Source organism: Crinia signifera, chromosome 6 (genome assembly GCF_055691185.1).
Source record: "Crinia signifera chromosome 6, ASM5569118v1, whole genome shotgun sequence".
NCBI classification, from domain to species: domain Eukaryota; kingdom Metazoa; phylum Chordata; class Amphibia; order Anura; family Myobatrachidae; genus Crinia; species Crinia signifera.
The window spans coordinates 49,234,899-49,250,652 of NC_139222.1; the positions used below are offsets into that span (position 1 = coordinate 49,234,899).

Here is a 15,754-nt window from a genome sequence, read left to right on the forward strand (position 1 = left end):
TCAACACCAGGGCAGCGAATCACTATTGATATCACTATTGATATGGCTCCGCCTCCTACACACTGAGCGATGTAGGGGCATTTTCTAAGCGATCTGACTGAAATCGGCCTGTTTGTAGTCCCCATTAGAAAATAGGCAGAAATCACCCTACGCATAGGCTCTGTAACACTTTGAGCAGTTGGTAGAAAATTAACTGGAATTCAACTTACATGGAAAACATCAGCTGCATGGATGTGTTTTATGTGACAGCTACAACTGCTTCCTAATTCCCCATTAATCTCCATACTAACTATTCACAGAACATCAAAGCATTTTATCAATAAACTGCTTTAGCCTTATTACCCTTCACCTCCCTAAATTCTGAGAGTACTTAACACTGGTCAAAGCCACATATGGATTTAATAGTAAAGAAGTTACTAGCTGATGGTGTTATCAATGACGGACAAAGATTGTATGGTCTGTTACAATACCGTTTAATAAAAGTAGTTATACAGTCTTATACTGCCACTTGCTGTCCATAATGAAGTACTGCATGAACTGTATAAACGATAAAGTTACTAACTATTAAATATATGTAAGTTTGAGGGTTTTATTTTTAAGCTGTTTAAAGGAGGCTCGTCAAACTCCACACACTCCAAACAAATACCACACTGCATTGTTGATACAACATTTCAGTTATTGCGTTATCCGTAATACAAATTCTTTATACTTTGTTTCTTTCTTGTCATTCTACAGTGCTTGTTGGTGTTGGTATTGAAACTCTGCAGCAAGGACAGTTTCCAAGCCTGGCTTATTATTTATTGTGAGTATGAAATACACACTCTTTTAGGAACCATTCGCACTACAATTATATAGAGATTTATCAAATCTTCTAAAGGGGATCAATAGAGAAGGTGCCTACAGCAACTAATCAACTTCAAATGACCAAACTACCTTTAGAATGTAAGCTCCCACAAGCAGGGCCTTCTTCCCTCATGCAGTGGCGTAACTATAAATTTTGCTCCCCCAAGCCAAAATAGTTTGGGGCGCCCCCCCCCCCATAATGCCCCTTACGCATTGCGCCACGCACCGTAATGCCACTTACACTACAGTATATGCCACATGCTGTAATGCCACTTACACATTACACCACAATGCCCAGTACACATTATCCAAACACCATAATGCTCCTCACACTGACCACGTCCGGCAGGAGCCGGAGTGTGCGAATGTGAAATAGCCCAAAGGGTGTCAGGGGAGGAAGAGCGTGACAGGTAGATGAAAAGAAAGTGTCAGTGAGAGGCAGATGGTAATGTTAGGTGAATAGGAAGAGGCAGTGGGTGCTTAATGTGTGTTCCCCCTCCACAGACAAGTCCCATACTGACCACTGTCTGTGGTCAGTGCTCCCCATACTGCTGCTCCTTCTCCAACTTTAAACACCCCACAGCATAGGTCCCACATCCGCATCATGTCCCCAGGCTCACCTGCAGCAATGGATCAGGACTTAGCATCTGCAGCAGGACACTATCCGGAGGAAGCTGACACGGGCAGTGGGGAAGGCGCGCAGCTGCGCTATACGCTGAGCGCGCTGTCAGTCTGCCGATGGAGCGCACAGTCCAGGGGCTGCTGCCGGGAGCTGGCTGTTGCTAGGAGACGGATGCCGAGCACTCCGCTCCTAACACAGCGCACAGTACGGAGCGGTCCGGATAGCGTCGCGGGCCGCATCCCTGGTGCAGTGTGACAGACTCAGAGATGAATGTCTGTCACACTCACTCCGGCGCCCAGGCAGCCCCCGCTCCCCCAAGCAGCAGCGGGGGCTGCCTTACACTAGTTACGCCAGTGCCCTCATGTGCTTTTTCTTCTCCTACTTAAACCATCTTTGATGGAACCATATCCTCCGGTTTTCTATCACGCTGATATTTATTCCAGTGTTGCTTGCTGATGCAGCTATGTTTATGTACCCTGTACTTGTCCTCTATTGTATTCAATCATAATGGGGCCTACACACATAGGGGCAGATGTATCAAGCTTCCCTTAACGTTAGTATTTTAACGTTTCCCACTTCTCCTGGCATAACGCTCAGGAGCAGGGACAGTTTTCACCCATGTATTATGTTTAAGTTAGTGAGTAACGCTAATCGTTAACTCACCTTTTTTTCTGTCTGGTTTTTTTTTTGGCGTCTGCAAGATAACGCCTCTGGCCGCACCTCCCCCTCCTCCCTGCAGCAGCTTCCCCGTTCCCCTGGTAGGCGGCATAATTAATCTTTAATTAAACAGAATAAAAAATTAAAGTTAAAAATCACCCCACCAGCTATTGGAGCTGGCAGGGAATCCGTGCGGCTTTGTGTGGAAGCCGCGGCCAGAGGGGGTCCCTGCGGCGATGGGTATTAACACGGCGGGGTCCCTGCACTGCATTGGAACTAACTAGCGCTATCCCCCGGGCGGCGCCGCGGGAAGCGCAGCTGGGTTTGAAACCACTTGCCACAAGATGATTGGCTGAATCTCAAGCCAATCATCTTGCGGCAAGTGTTTTCAAACCCAGCTGCGCTTCCTGCGGCGCCGCCCGGGGGATAGCGCTAGTTAGTTCCAATGCAGTGCAGGGACCCCGCCGTGTTAATACCCATCGCCACAGGGACCCCGCCGAGTTGACTTGGTGCACCATCACATCACGAGCCCGCTGCAGCTTCCTGTCCCCCTGGCAATGGACACCTGCTTCCCCGGGCTGCTGCAGCTAGCATCCCCCTGCTTTGGCTGGTGCCGCCCATTACCCTGCCTCCGGTTGTAGCTCCCCGTCCTCCGGCCGCAGTACCCACATCCCCTTCTCCCGGCCATGGAGCTGCCGCCGCTGGTCCCACTGATGAAGCCACCGCAGGTCCCCTTCCTTCCCTCTGGAGCAGAAGACCTGCGGGATATGCTGCTTCCCCTCCGCCCCGGCAGCCGTCCCCCGTTCCTCCCGGCTGCTGTAGCCGCTTCCCCTACCCTCCTGACCGCGGCAGATACTTTCTCTCCCCCCTGCCTGCAGCATTCATCCCTGTCCCCCTGCTTATAAAGCTTTAATATAAGAAAAGAACTGTTTAAAGCCACCACAACGCCAGCCCAGGGCTGGCGAACAGGACAGCGGGCTTTTACGTCTGGGAAGGCAATAATACATTGCCTGAGACGTAAAAGCAATAGCTAAAAGCCAGAGGACAGCGTCTGAACGTTAAGTTCAGGGCTGCCTCAGGGGGACGTTAAAAGCCCCTTTCATAAATTTCATCAAAACGTAAAAAAGTCCTTTTACTAGCGTTAAGTGCTACTTAAGTACATCTGCCCCATAGCGATTTAGGGCAGGGTTGCCTACTTTCTGGCTGCCCTCTCCGGGAGAGGGCAGCCAGTTCAGTGAGGCAGGGGGGCGGGATCACCAACTGAAGTCATGTGTTGGGGGCATGGCTACCTCTCCTGAGGCATACCCTCCAACATGACCCATTCCATTAGGTAAAAAATGCTCTAGTCCTGGACTTCCCTGCCAGTGACAATTACACAGGTGGGACTGCACCACTGTCCAATATTCAAAAAGGAGAGCCAAACCTACTGCCACCTCAAACATCACTGTCCTGGACTCACTGGCAGTTGATGTGACCCCCCTCTTTGAATTTTCCCACCTCTGTAACTGCACACGGCAGGGAAGTCCAGGAACAGAGCATTTTGTACCTAATGGAGTGGGTCATGTTGGAGAGTATGCTAAGGCTGCTCCCACTCTTGAGGCCACTCCTACTCTCTGTGATGCGCTGCTGCTGCCAATGATACCATATTTATTTATTATTTATTCATTTACAGTTTCTTATATAGCGCAGCAGATTCCGTTGCGCTTTACAATAGTAGACAGTGATAAAACAAGCTGGGTAACAACAGACAGACTTGGAGGAAGGAGACCCCTGCTGCAAGCTTACAATCTATAGAGAGACAGCCGCCCCCTGCAATTTATTGGCAGGCCGCTAAAAACCGTGAGGATCCTGGGAAATCGCAGGAGACTGGGAGAAATATTGAAAGAGTGAGTGACTCCCACTAACAGCAGGGGGGCGGCAACCATGATTTAGGGACATTTTGTAAGCAATCTCAATAGAACATTGATGTTTTCATACATTTACCCAATAACCTCACATTGTTGAAGAGTAAAGGTGGCCATACACACACAGATTTATCTGCAGATCTGTCTGGTTGGAACAAAAACATGGTTATGGATGAGTGCAAATGACAGTTGACCATTTGCTTGGAAATGCTGGAAAACTGACAAACTGTCACTCATCCATAACCATGATTTTGTTCCAACCAACCAGATCTGAAGATAAATCTTACTAGTGTATGGGCACCTTAAGAGTAACCTGGTAGCCACTGCTTTCTATAGTGGCATATGTCATAATTATAGAAAAAACAGCATATTTGAAACCACACATAAATATATTTATTTTAAGTATTCCTCCATACATAACCGCAGAACATTTGCAGCTAAATCCTAATCCTATCTGCCCTCCCCTCCTGTGTTTTGGTCTCATTAATACATCAGCAATTTTGCAATCCAAACACTAAATTCAGATTTAAAATTCGAGCTGTGGAAAGATCCAAACTCTCTGGGTTAATGGTGTGTACACACAGTGTGATTTGGGCTATTTTCTATTTTATTTTGACTATAATGTCAAAATCCATAGCAAGTTCATGCAAATTTCACTGTGTTTGCTCACACTCGATCCCAATTTGAGCCCGATGTGCATCCCCTCAGCATCAGAAGTAGAAATAGACTGTGCAGAACAGTCTATACCAGTGGTCACCAACCCGTCGCTCGCGAGATACTGGTAGCTCGCGGCAGCGATCCGGGTGGCTCGACCACTCTGCACCCATTTGTCCCTCCAGCACCGCGGCCCGACCGCCTGTCCCTCCAGCGCCCGACACCACCTTCCTCTGAGACAGACGCTAGAGGTAATATTTCACTTCTAGTGTCTGACAGGGAGCACAGCGCTAAGTGCTCCCGGCATTTCCGGGTAATGCTGCACCCTGTCAGATGCTAGAGGTGAAATATGGCCTCTAGCATCTGTCTCCTCAGAGGAGAAAGTAAAGTCCTGTGCCTCAGCGCTACCACCATGCTTGGTTTACTCCGGGGACAGGTTCAGGAGGGGCGGCGGCGGGCGCTGTGTCGGGAGAGGAACATGAAGCCAGTGTCTGCAGCCAGTTAGGAAGGATGATGCCACATGCGGTCCAGCACCTAAGATTGCCACAGAACTGGAATGCACATCACATCTGTGGTAGATGATCTGCGCACTGAGGCAGTCTTCAATAACCTGGTAAGTTCCAGGCACCCTCTCCACTAAACAGTGTTCCTCCTCCCAGGCACCCTCACCCCTACAGCATACCTCCCAACATGACCCTCTCCAGGAGGGACAGAATTATCTGGTCCTGGACTTGCTTTTTAATGTGTTGTTACTGTCACCTGTATTGAAGCACCTTTCTTACCACATTACCTGTTCAAAACAGGTGATGGCAATCACACATTAACAAAGAAGTCCAAGGCCAGAGCATTCTGTCCCTCCTGGAGAGGGTCATGTTGGGAGGTATGCTACAGTGCAGTGTCAGGCAGTGCAGCCAATCTCTCATCAAATGCTAATTGTAGGTGCCTATGTCTGGCTGTTTCATTCATGACACTTCCCCATTAGGATCTATCCCACCTGCGCCTCTACCCCTTCAAATGTGTGCCACGTCTTATTTTACCATCTATTTTTTTTTTTTTAGTATTCTTTATTAAGATTTTACACATATAAAAGACAAACATACATCAATTCATAAAAAACAAATATCCAGAATCAGAGGCATGTATGTTTTACAAGTATATAAAGTTTTAGCAGTACATACCCCTATTCCCCTTAGTCAATATCGTACAGTACAAACAATCAATTTATTACATTTACATACATATATATGCCTTGTTTCTTCTGCTTCCTTTTCTCTAGCTCCCTCTTTTTGCTATCTCTGGTGCCTCTGTCTCTTGCTCATGATAGTTTTTAATAATTAGGTACCTCTTTTCTTATTCTGATCTTTTCTCCAAACCCTATGTCAGACTCATTGTATCCCTAACACCTGGAGGGAATGTGTCTGTATGGGATGTTGATCTATGCCCTGGTGAATCTTTTTCTCTTTTGGACATACCTCCTGTGGTTTAGTTGCCCCTTTCGGCCATATATTTTTACTCGGTTTCTGGTTGGAAATTAAAACAAAAAAAAAAAAAGGTATGATAATTTAGTGATTTTAGCAACATGTTTTAATATCTTTGTTTGTGAACTCTTTTTATCTTTGTGAAAAAAAAGTGCTTCCCCAATATAGGGAAAAAGGAGAAAAGAAAAGAGGAAAAAAAAAAAAAAAAAAAAAAAAAAAATTTTTTATTAGTGTACACCTAACAAATCCTCCCTCTATTAATTAGTGTTTATTACGTTATTAATTATATTCTATCGGTCAATCCACCGACTCCAAATTTTAATAAATTTGCTCAGTGAATTCCTGTGAGTGTAGATAAATTTCTCATGTTTAATTGTGTATTCCACCAGTGCTTTCCATCCTTCAAAATCTGGTCCAGTGTCAGCCAACCAAGTCCTCGCTATCATTACCTTGGCTAGGGCGCATACATTATTTATAAAGGCCTTATCCTCCTTCAATTGGGATATGTCCTTATTGATGTTCAACAGACAACATCTGTCCGTTAAATATACTCTGTTTATGCCTAGTTCCACCAGGGTTTGTATTACTTTTCCCCAAAATAATTCGACTTTGGGGCATTCCCATAACAGGTGAAAGAATGAACCTGAAGATAATTGACACTTCGGACATTGATCGGATGTTCTGGCTCCAAACTTAAATAATCTTGTTGTTGTCAGATATGCTCTGTGTAGTACAAACATCTGCACCTGCTGTACTCTAATAGAGTTTGTAGCACCCGGGATCGCCGCCATTGCTCTCAGCCAGTCGTCTGACTCTATAGGTCCAATGTCTTTTTCCCATTTCTCACGTGTGCCTTGTAAATCTTGTATCACACCCCCTTCCACTGATACTAACTGATCATATATGACTGAGATTAATTTGTGTTTTTTGTGTGACCTAAGCACCTTTTTAAATGGTGATATCCCAAATATCGGGGGTCCCCCCCTAAAGTAGGCCGCAAGGGAATTTCTCAATTGGAGATACCTAAAAAAATGTTTAGTGGGTATAGCAAATTCTGCCTGCATTTGATTAAATGACTTAAGTATTTCCCCCTCATATACCTGAGAGAGGTCCGTCACCCCAAATGGTTCCCAAACTTTTGCCACCTGGAGAAACTGAATCCCCTTAAGGACCTTCGGGTCATTCAGGGGGTGTTCAACATCCAGTGAGGAAAAACCCATCCACTTATTGGCCTCGCGCCATATTTTAATTGCTTGTACCACAATGGGAGGATCTTTTTTACTTATTTGGCCCCTGACTAATTTATGCAACGGCGAGATCCCTCTTTCCGACTGGGCCACTAATTTCACTATCCCCCTGTTTTCCACCTCTGGACTGATCCAATCTTCCAATAGAGCCAACTGGCTGGCCATATAATATAGTTTGAAATTGGGCAGTGCTAACCCCCCTTTATTTCTCTTTTTAGTTAAATATTGTAATCTTATTTTAGAGCGGGAGTTATTCCAGATAAATGTTATAAGCATATTATTTATTTTCCTAAAAAAACTATCTGATACATATTGAGGAGAATGATTTAATACATAAAGAAACTTCGGGAGCACTATCATCTTTATAAGATTTACTCTCCCCGAAACTGTCAATGGGAGTTTTGCCCACACCTTAATTTTATTGGCCAAATAGGTCACTAAAGGGTCCAGGTTTAGTTCTTTATATTCCCCCGGGGATCTTGAAATCCACACTCCCAAGTATTTGAAGGTGTGAACCCATTTCAAAGGGGTATCGACTAGGGGATTGCCTGAGTCTCTTTCTTTAATTGCAAAAATATTGGATTTGGTCCAATTTACCCTGAATCCGGAGTGGTCCCCAAATTTACCAATCTCCTCCATTACCAGTGGCGCGGCCACACCCCCATCCGATAAAAAAATTAGAAGGTCATCCGCATAAAGCGCTACAACATCCTCGAGGTCACCCATCCTAAACCCTTCTATTCCCGGGTGATGCCGTAGGATACAGGCTAATGGCTCAATCGCCAAAGCGAAAAGAGCTGGTGACAGGGGGCACCCCTGCCTAGTCCCTCTGTAGAGGGGAAAGGCCTGGGACACGTGGCCATTAACGGCCATTCTAGCACCCGGGTCCGAGTATAAAAGTTTAGTCCACCCTATAAACTCCGGACCCATTCCCATTGCACGCATAACCTCCCAGAGGTAATGCCACTCGACCGAGTCAAAAGCCTTGACCGCGTCGAGTGACATCACCACCGGGAGTGGACGCCCATCCTGAGAGGCCTGTAGGTGCATGAAGAGTTTCCGGAGATTCACTGCCGTTGATTTCCCCGGCATAAAGCCGGTTTGGTCCCCGTGCACTATTTTCCCTATGTATTTATAGAGCCTGGAGGAGAGCACTTTGGCCAGGATTTTTGCTTCAGTAGCAATTAAGGATATTGGCCTATAAGAATCCAATAACATTGGATCTTTTTCAGCTTTTAATATGATCACTAATTTAGCTTCTAGCATTGACCGTGGTAGCCTTCCCGCGCCAATACTGGCGTTGAAAAGCTCTAACAGCAAAGGGGCCATAAATTCAGTATATCTCTTATAAATCTCCGGGGGGATACCATCCAATCCCGGAGATTTACCACTTGGTAATGAACCAATCTCCTCTTTAATTTCAGTTAGACTAAGGGGGGCTTCCAACTCCTGACTATCCTCGTGCGCCAGTCTATTCAGGCCTATATTTTTCAGGTACTCCTCTGTTTCTACCTGAGAGAACTTTACCCTAGTCTTATACAGGTCCATAAAATAATCCCTGAACGAGTTCATAATTTCTTTGGTTTCACACGCCACTACCCCATTACTGTCTATAATTTTCGCTATGGTGTTTGGAGAACTCTCCGCCCGGGCAATATTTGCTAAAAATTTACCGGATTTCTCGGCCGTTGCATACCTACTATGTGAGTTATTCATCATCATTTTGGCATTTTCTTCTTTTATACACTCAATCCATTTCTCTTGGGCTGCCAACCAATTTTTTTTGCTTTCTGGGCCATTATCAACAATATATTGCCTCTCCCTGGCTACACACTCTGCTTCTAGCGCTGTGGCTTTGGCCCTACTAGCTCTCTTTAGATCCCCAATACTCTTTTTAAGTCCACCCCTCATGAAAGCCTTAAAGCAGTCCCATACTATATCCTCCGTCGCAGTGCCCTTGTTTGTTTCCCAATACTCTTTCCACTGGTCCTGAAAATTGGTGTTCTCCTCTATTTTATCAAGCCATCTTGCGTCAAATTTCCAAAAAGAATTCTCTCTTTTACGGTCATCGGACAGCTCTAAAAATACCGGGGAGTGGTCGGAGATACCCCTACTCTTATAATCTGTTTTAACAATATTGGGCATTAGGTCTCTAGATATTAATGCAAAATCGATTCTAGAAAAGGATTGGAAAGAGGCGGAGTAACAAGAGAATTGCACGGCATCGGGGTTTTTCTCCCTCCATGGGTCTACCCACCCCAGGTTTTGAGCAAATTCGTCAAGCCCTCTGTTATTCCTACGTCCCGCCGATGGCGATTTACTCCACCTGTCCATATGAACATCTAGGATATTATTGTAATCTCCAATACAGATTATCGGGGTATCCGGGGTCAGAGCCGCGAATTCCACCGCCTTCTTAAGTATCTCATATGTGAATGGTGGTGGTATATAGATCGCCATCAGCAAAATATGGTTTGAACAGACAGTGCATTCCAAGAAGATATATCGGCCCAATGGATCTATCCTCTTACGAATGCACACAAACGGAAGAGACTTTTTAACCAATATTGAAATACCTCTTGAGGTTGTAGTGAAAGGGGCGTGGAATATCCAGCCTACCCATGGTTTTTTAAGGCTTAACACCTTGTTGCCCATTAAATGGGTTTCAACTAGGCAGGTTATATCAGCGTTGTATTGTTTTACTTGTCTCATCACAAGCGATCTCTTAACCCCGTTGTTCATGCCCCTGATATTCCAGGACAGAATTACAACCATTTAATCACATAAATATTATAATCTATTTCGCATGTTATCTTAAGATCCCCTTTTATCTTCGTTATTCCCCACTTAATCACCACGCTACTTAAATATCTGATAGTTAAGCCACCACTACCCTCAGTCAGCCCATAAGAAAACAGACCCACATAAGCAAAATTTAGAGTTATACCGGTTTCTCCTGACAGTGGTCTACCTCCAAATACTCTATGGTACTTTAAAGCAGAAAATTTTCCCACATAAGTTACTAGAGATACATTTACAACAACAATTCATCTTTGAGCATGCTAGAGAGGCACGTTTAAATACTAGGCATAGGAAGCAAAATACATATATCACAAACACCCCCCCCTCCCACCCCCCCTCCCTCCACCCTGTATACCTAACCCACCCTGGCATACTTGTACCCCTACCCCCCCCCACCTCTTCAGCCCCCAGGGCTCTTACTCCTCTAGCTCACCAAAAGGCGGCGAGTTCCCTAGACCTTGAAAAGATATAACACATAAATCTTTATGCAGTACTATTTAGACATCTGACTAGTGCCTGGCATCCATTTATCCATCCATGCTGCGGCTTCATTTGTTGTCTGGAAAAAGACAGTCCCATTGTCAGTGACTATTCTAAGTTTTGCCGGGTAGACCATGGAGTATTTAACCCCCTTCTCCCGGAGTTTTCTCTTTATTTCCATGAATTTTGCACGCTCTTTCTGAATCTCAATTGCAAAGTCAGGGAAAAGAGACACTCTCGCTCCATTATGCTCCAATGGACCCTTTAATCTTGCTAAGCGGAGCAGATTATCTCGGTCTTGGAAATGTAAAAATTTTAATTTTACCATCTATGCCTCTGTCTCCCATTTCTCTTGTGTCTCTGCTTCTATTCAGAGAGGCTGGGGGCATGGCCAGCAGCTCTCAGAGCGCTGGCTATGCCCTCATAGCAGAAAACATGGGGGACGTGGCCTCGCAGGAGTACCACGATAGTAGGTCATGTCCCCCTAATTTTGGATGTCCCTTCTCCTCTGCCTCCAGTGTTGGGAGAGATGTATGTGGCATATTGCACATTGCAGTGTGGCATATTGTGTCAGGGGAATTGCGGTTTGTGGAATAATGTGTAAATGGCATTATTTGGTCTTTAGGCAGATTTTTTTATTTTATTTGTTATTTTAGTAGCTCTTCAGGTGGTTTTTTTTGCCGCAAGTAGCTCACACCCCATAAAAGGTTGGAGACCACTGGTCTATACTATGTCGAAACGAGGGCCATGCTGCTCAATTCACAGTATTTTTTATGAACTTGCTGATGAATGCTGCAGCAGCTCCAGTCCTGACTCCTGAGGACTAGGTAAAAGCCAGAACCACAACAGACCCTGGGGGTGTCTCTCTGGCAACAGATGTCACAGGCATCCACATTGGATTGGTGTTCTGGGGTCCTTTCCGGTTTTCGTTTTTACCCATTCCCTGAGGGAGAATTAGTAAAAATTATGGGAGCACGTCATGCATCATTTATAATACTGTGTCAGGCTTGGCTTTGAGACCTTTCTTATAGGTTCCCCGATGGTTGCCCACCCAGGAGCACTGCAGTGGTTTTGCCTATGGTCCAGATAGCCCCCCCCCCCCCCTTCTTTCCTGGTGGGTACATCCTGCCAACTTCTAGTTACAGCTCTACTTTACTGTTGATCTTTGCCCTTTTGAACAGCAAGTGTAATGTGGTATCTGCAGCTGACAAATTCCAATGTATCAACAGTATTTCTGGTTATTTTGAAGTCAGGGCTATTTTACCGCACAGGTTTACTGGACATCTGCCATAGGGCGCCACAATTCTAGGTGCCTTCTAGCAGGGGTTTGCTGGTGCCTCTGGAGTTTCTTCTCAGGCTAGTAGAGATTGCTCCTCGGCTGCTTTAATTATGAATTACACAAAATCAGAGCTGCTGGGAAACATTCTCTACCAGCCTGCAGCCAATCAGTTTCTGGCTGTAAGCATGCTAGTTGCTGGATGGCTGATAGCAGGTGTAGAGACACCGCAGGAAGTTACGATTTTTTTAAACTTTAGTAGGGGCCCCAGTGCATTGCTTTGCCTATGGCCCACCGTGCCGTTAAGATGGCCCTGTTTGAAGTGTCTATACGTTTGTCTCACATTATATTGTTCGCTAGGAAAATATTGCAAGCTAAAAATCTATTATTTTTTAAGCCACTCTGCGTGCTTTTCACATGGAGATCACTGATATATAATGTGCAGCATTGGGGTTCCTGCAAGAAAATGAGATATGTGGACTAGTGAGCTCTAATTGAAGAGTAATTCCACAGAGACACCAGAAAAAAAAGAGCAAACCGAGAGCAAGCAGAAAACATTCGGCAGCTTATTGCAACCTTACATGTTATCTGGAGGGAACGGCATCTGCTATCTATGTAAAATATACAACATATCTGAACATATGTCCTTCCTCTCCGACAGGCACCCTCCTAATTTGAATAATGTTTGTAATAAATTCTATTTAGTAGCCCACTGAAACAGGCACATTCCCTTCTAATCACAGAAGATGTGAAACATGTATATGTAATGTGTCTGACTAGGATACATCAAAGCTTCAGTCTAGAAGGCAATCTGACAATCGAATGAGGAAACAGTTTTCCAGCCCAGATCACAGTGCTGGGGACATGAAAGGCTGACAACTTAGAGGGAATTTCAAACTCAAAACAGAAATTTAAATCCAGGGATTCAAATTTATTACAACATTAAACATTTTAAGACAATTGCTGAACTTTGACCTGTGGTTCATGTCACAGTGTAAACCTCATCTTTGAACTAATTACCTGTGTCAGATCTAGAAGCATTTCAAATCCTGCACCTGAGTAATCTTTATATAGACACACATGTTCTTATAGCTCAGAAGATTTTGGCAAATTGGGCTAATATTGAAAAAAAAATTGGTAAATTAATTTTCAGGCATTTTTTAAATATGTCTGTTATATCAGCAATAAGCTTATGTAATATACAGTTAGTTACACGTTGGAACTAGAAGCCCATGTCTCAACAAGACAGATAATGCATGCACAGATTTCCACGTACTAGTAAATGTACTATTGCTGCTGCCAGCCTATACTGAAGGGGCAGCATGGTCGGTGTAATCGTTACTGCGTCACAGTGCTGAGGTCATGGGTTCGATTCCCACCATGGCCCTAACTGCAGAGTTTGTATATTCTCCCCGTGCTTGTGTAGGTTTCCGGTTTCCTCCCACAATCCAAAAATGTACTGGTAGTTTAATTGTCTGCCAACAAATTAACCCTAGAATGTGTGTGTGTACATGTGGTAGGGACAGGGGCGTAACTAACTATTTAGCGCCTCCCCCCTCGCCGCACATTTATTCGGCGCCCCCCCACACACACACACACACCTAACCTGCCCCCCCTTCTTACCCTCGGTCTGCGTCTCGCCCGGCTCTCTGTCGGGACCTTCCTGACGTCACGGTCCCGGACGGCCCCTGCTTCTACAATGAAAACGGACTCTTAGAAAATGGCTGCCCCCATACTGCAGACAGAAAACTGTCTGCAGTATGGGGGCAGCCATTTTCTAATTGTCAGTTTTCATTGCAGCAGGAGCCGGCCGGGACCGTGACGTCAGGAAGGTCCCGACAGAGAGCCGGGCGAGACGCAGACCGCGGGTAACTATAGCCCCGCAGCCCCCCCAGCGGCGCCCCCAATTTCTCTGCGCAAACATAGTATATAAGCATTTTGTATTTTGAGCTTTGTTTGCAGACTTTTGCTATAAGGGACTTCAGTCTCCCTAAAACTCTCAATATAAGCCGTATTTTTTTTCAGGAAGCACTTATTTCTTTATTATTACTATTATTAGGTTGGGTAGGTGTCCTTAGTGCTACATATGGGGGGCACTACCATTCGTACCAAGGGCCTTATTCTGATCGGTGCGGATTTCTCCGCATACGGTCGTCCCGCCGATGGTTATCGTCTGCGCATGTGCAGAGGTCACTTTGCGCATGTGCAGGCGATTTCGCCGCACGTATTCTTTACACGCCGCACAGGGGGCGTAGAGGGGCGTGACGGGCTACTTAGCCTCATTACCCTATGCATACGCCCCGCGTTTCATGGGCGTTCCCATGCAAACGCGGGGCGTATGCATGGTAATGAAGCCGTGACGCGTGTGTAGGTGGCGGGCATCTGACATCGCCGGATGTCAGCTGCCCGGCCCCATACATGATTTCACACGGACAAGTGTCCGTGTGGTCTTGGGTGGCGGGACCTAGTGGAGCGTGCGGCCCTGCATTCGATGTTCGGCGACCATCGAATGCAGGGGCTGCTCCCAAGACGGAGGAGGCGTATCCCCGTCCACTTTCATGCGGATCGCCACATATCCGCGTACGGACGGAGGTGGCGATCCATATGGAAGGCGGGATTCGCCTGCACGGTCGTGGCTGCATATTCTGATCGGGCCGCACCGATCAGAATAAGGGCCCAAGAGCAGAACTGCATTCTGATAATGCACTGTACCCAAATGCATTATCATCACGGTAGCCACAGTCTCTCAGTTCATCAATGCATCAGTCACACACGACACACCCCACTTCTGGAACTTCTGCACTGGTTCAGGACAGAAGAGGCAACGTACACACTGAACACAGGCCATCAACCAGATATCTGTTGACACGAAAATTGTATAGTTTGTACCTTTATGGTTAGACAGCGAATAGGGTTAGGCTGTAGTAAGAGTTACAGATACATAGCAATGGAAATCACATGGTGAGTATGCCGATCATCAACATTTTGAAAATGTCGACATTGTGAATGTCATCATTTCCTATGTCAACTTTCGGTACTTGTGTAATATCTGGGCGCCCGATTTTTTCATTGTATTGCATCGCATCGCATGCAATATAGTGCCATACAATTCATGTGATGCGATTTTTCATTGTAAAGACCTGATTTTTAATTGTATAGTCACCCATGGGTGATTCATACCCCCACTATCCAACTATGCATGGAGTTGATTTTATATAGTGTGGCGAGCGCAGTGAGCCACCGAGCCCGAAGCGTGGCGAGTGTAGCGAGGGGACGCAGAATACATGTAAAGTAATCCGCGGCCGCTCGCCACACTATATAAAGTCAACTCCATGCGTAGTTGGATAGTGGGGGTGTGAAATCACCCATGGGTGACTATACAATTAAAAATCAGGTCTTTACAATGAAAAATCGCATCGCATGCCTTAAGTAGTGGCATGCGATGAAAAAATTGGACGCCCAGATAATACACAAGTATCCAACTTTCTATTTATGCAACATTGTAAATGTCAACATTTTGTTCCATAACCTGTCACATGACATTAATCGTTATACTGATTAAACTGACACCTCACAGGATATTCAGCGCAGATCATGGTAGTGTGACTCATCTTTAGTATTGAATCTGGGCATTTTTTACTATTTTTATGAAATAATATATTTAATTTAGTTTTATAAAATGAACCAAACAAAGGGGCATATCCAATTTTGGATTATTGTGCACCTCCCCTTTAGAATGTAAGCTCTCACAAGCAGGGCCCTCTCTCCTCATGTGCCTTTCGTAAGGTCCC

At 45.4% G+C, this 15,754-nt stretch overlaps 1 protein-coding gene across 1 annotated transcript in view; it reads left to right on the forward strand.

Annotated features, from left to right (window-relative positions):
- The window catches only part of TMEM72 (transmembrane protein 72), a 91,454-nt gene that overhangs the window by 46,647 nt on the left and 29,053 nt on the right, over nt 1-15,754 (forward strand). Inside the window, exon 2 of the mRNA XM_083145380.1 lies at nt 736-802. Coding sequence (XP_083001506.1) covers nt 736-802 — 67 coding nt within the window. The remainder of the gene's footprint in view (nt 1-735; nt 803-15,754) is intronic.